Raw genomic sequence first — 759 nt, 5'->3', positions numbered from 1 at the left:
CTGTCCTTTGTTGATGTCTCATACACCTCCTCCATAGCCCCTAAGATGCTCTGTGATTTCTTTAGGGAGCAGAAGTCCATCACCTTTATAGGCTGTGCTATACAGCTTTTCTTCTTTGTTGGAATGGGAGGTACTGAGTGCTGTCTCCTGGCAGCCATGGCATATGACAGATACGTTGCTATCTCCAACCCTCTACTCTATCCATCCCTCATGTCACCCACCATCTGTGTGGGGATGGCCATCACAGTATACACAGGAGGGTTCCTCACTGGCTTGATCCAAACCAGCTCCATATTCCGACTTCATTTCTGTGGGTCGCGGATCATTAATCATTTTTTCTGTGACTTGCCACCCCTGATGTCCTTGTCTTGCTCTAGCACTTTTTTCAGCCAAGTAGTGAACTTCCTGGTTGTGTGTGTGGTTGGTGGGGCATCAGCACTGGTTGTCTTGGTCTCCTATGGCTACATCATTGCTGCCGTCATGAGGATTCATTCAACCCATGGGCAGATGAAAGCTTTCAACACCTGTGCCTCTCATCTGACTACAGTGATCCTTTTCTATGGCTCTGGTCTCTTCTCATACCTCCATTCTAATGCTGGATACTCACAGGACAAAAATAAGGTGGTGTCCATGTTCTATGGTGCAGTGATTCCCATGTTGAACCCTATCATTTATAGCCTAAGAAATAAGGAGATCAAAGAAGCATTGAAGAAACTCAAGAAGAGGAACAAGCAGATGTCCTGTCTCTGTGCTATGTAG

The 759-nt window shown here is 46.2% G+C and overlaps 1 protein-coding gene across 1 annotated transcript in view; it reads left to right on the top strand.

The window, feature by feature from the left end:
* LOC110285859 (olfactory receptor 5A1-like) overlaps positions 1-759 on the top strand; it is a 957-nt gene extending 198 nt beyond the window's left edge. Inside the window, exon 1 of the mRNA XM_021152319.2 lies at positions 1-759. This exon is cut by the window's left edge and continues 198 nt beyond it. Within this exon, the coding sequence (XP_021007978.1) occupies positions 1-759 (759 nt within the window).

The sequence above is a fragment of the Mus caroli genome, unplaced genomic scaffold (genome assembly GCF_978045245.1).
Source record: "Mus caroli unplaced genomic scaffold, Mus_caroli_1 scaffold_20, whole genome shotgun sequence".
NCBI lineage: Eukaryota > Metazoa > Chordata > Mammalia > Rodentia > Muridae > Mus > Mus caroli.
This window is presented reverse-complemented; position numbering and strand designations above follow the sequence as displayed.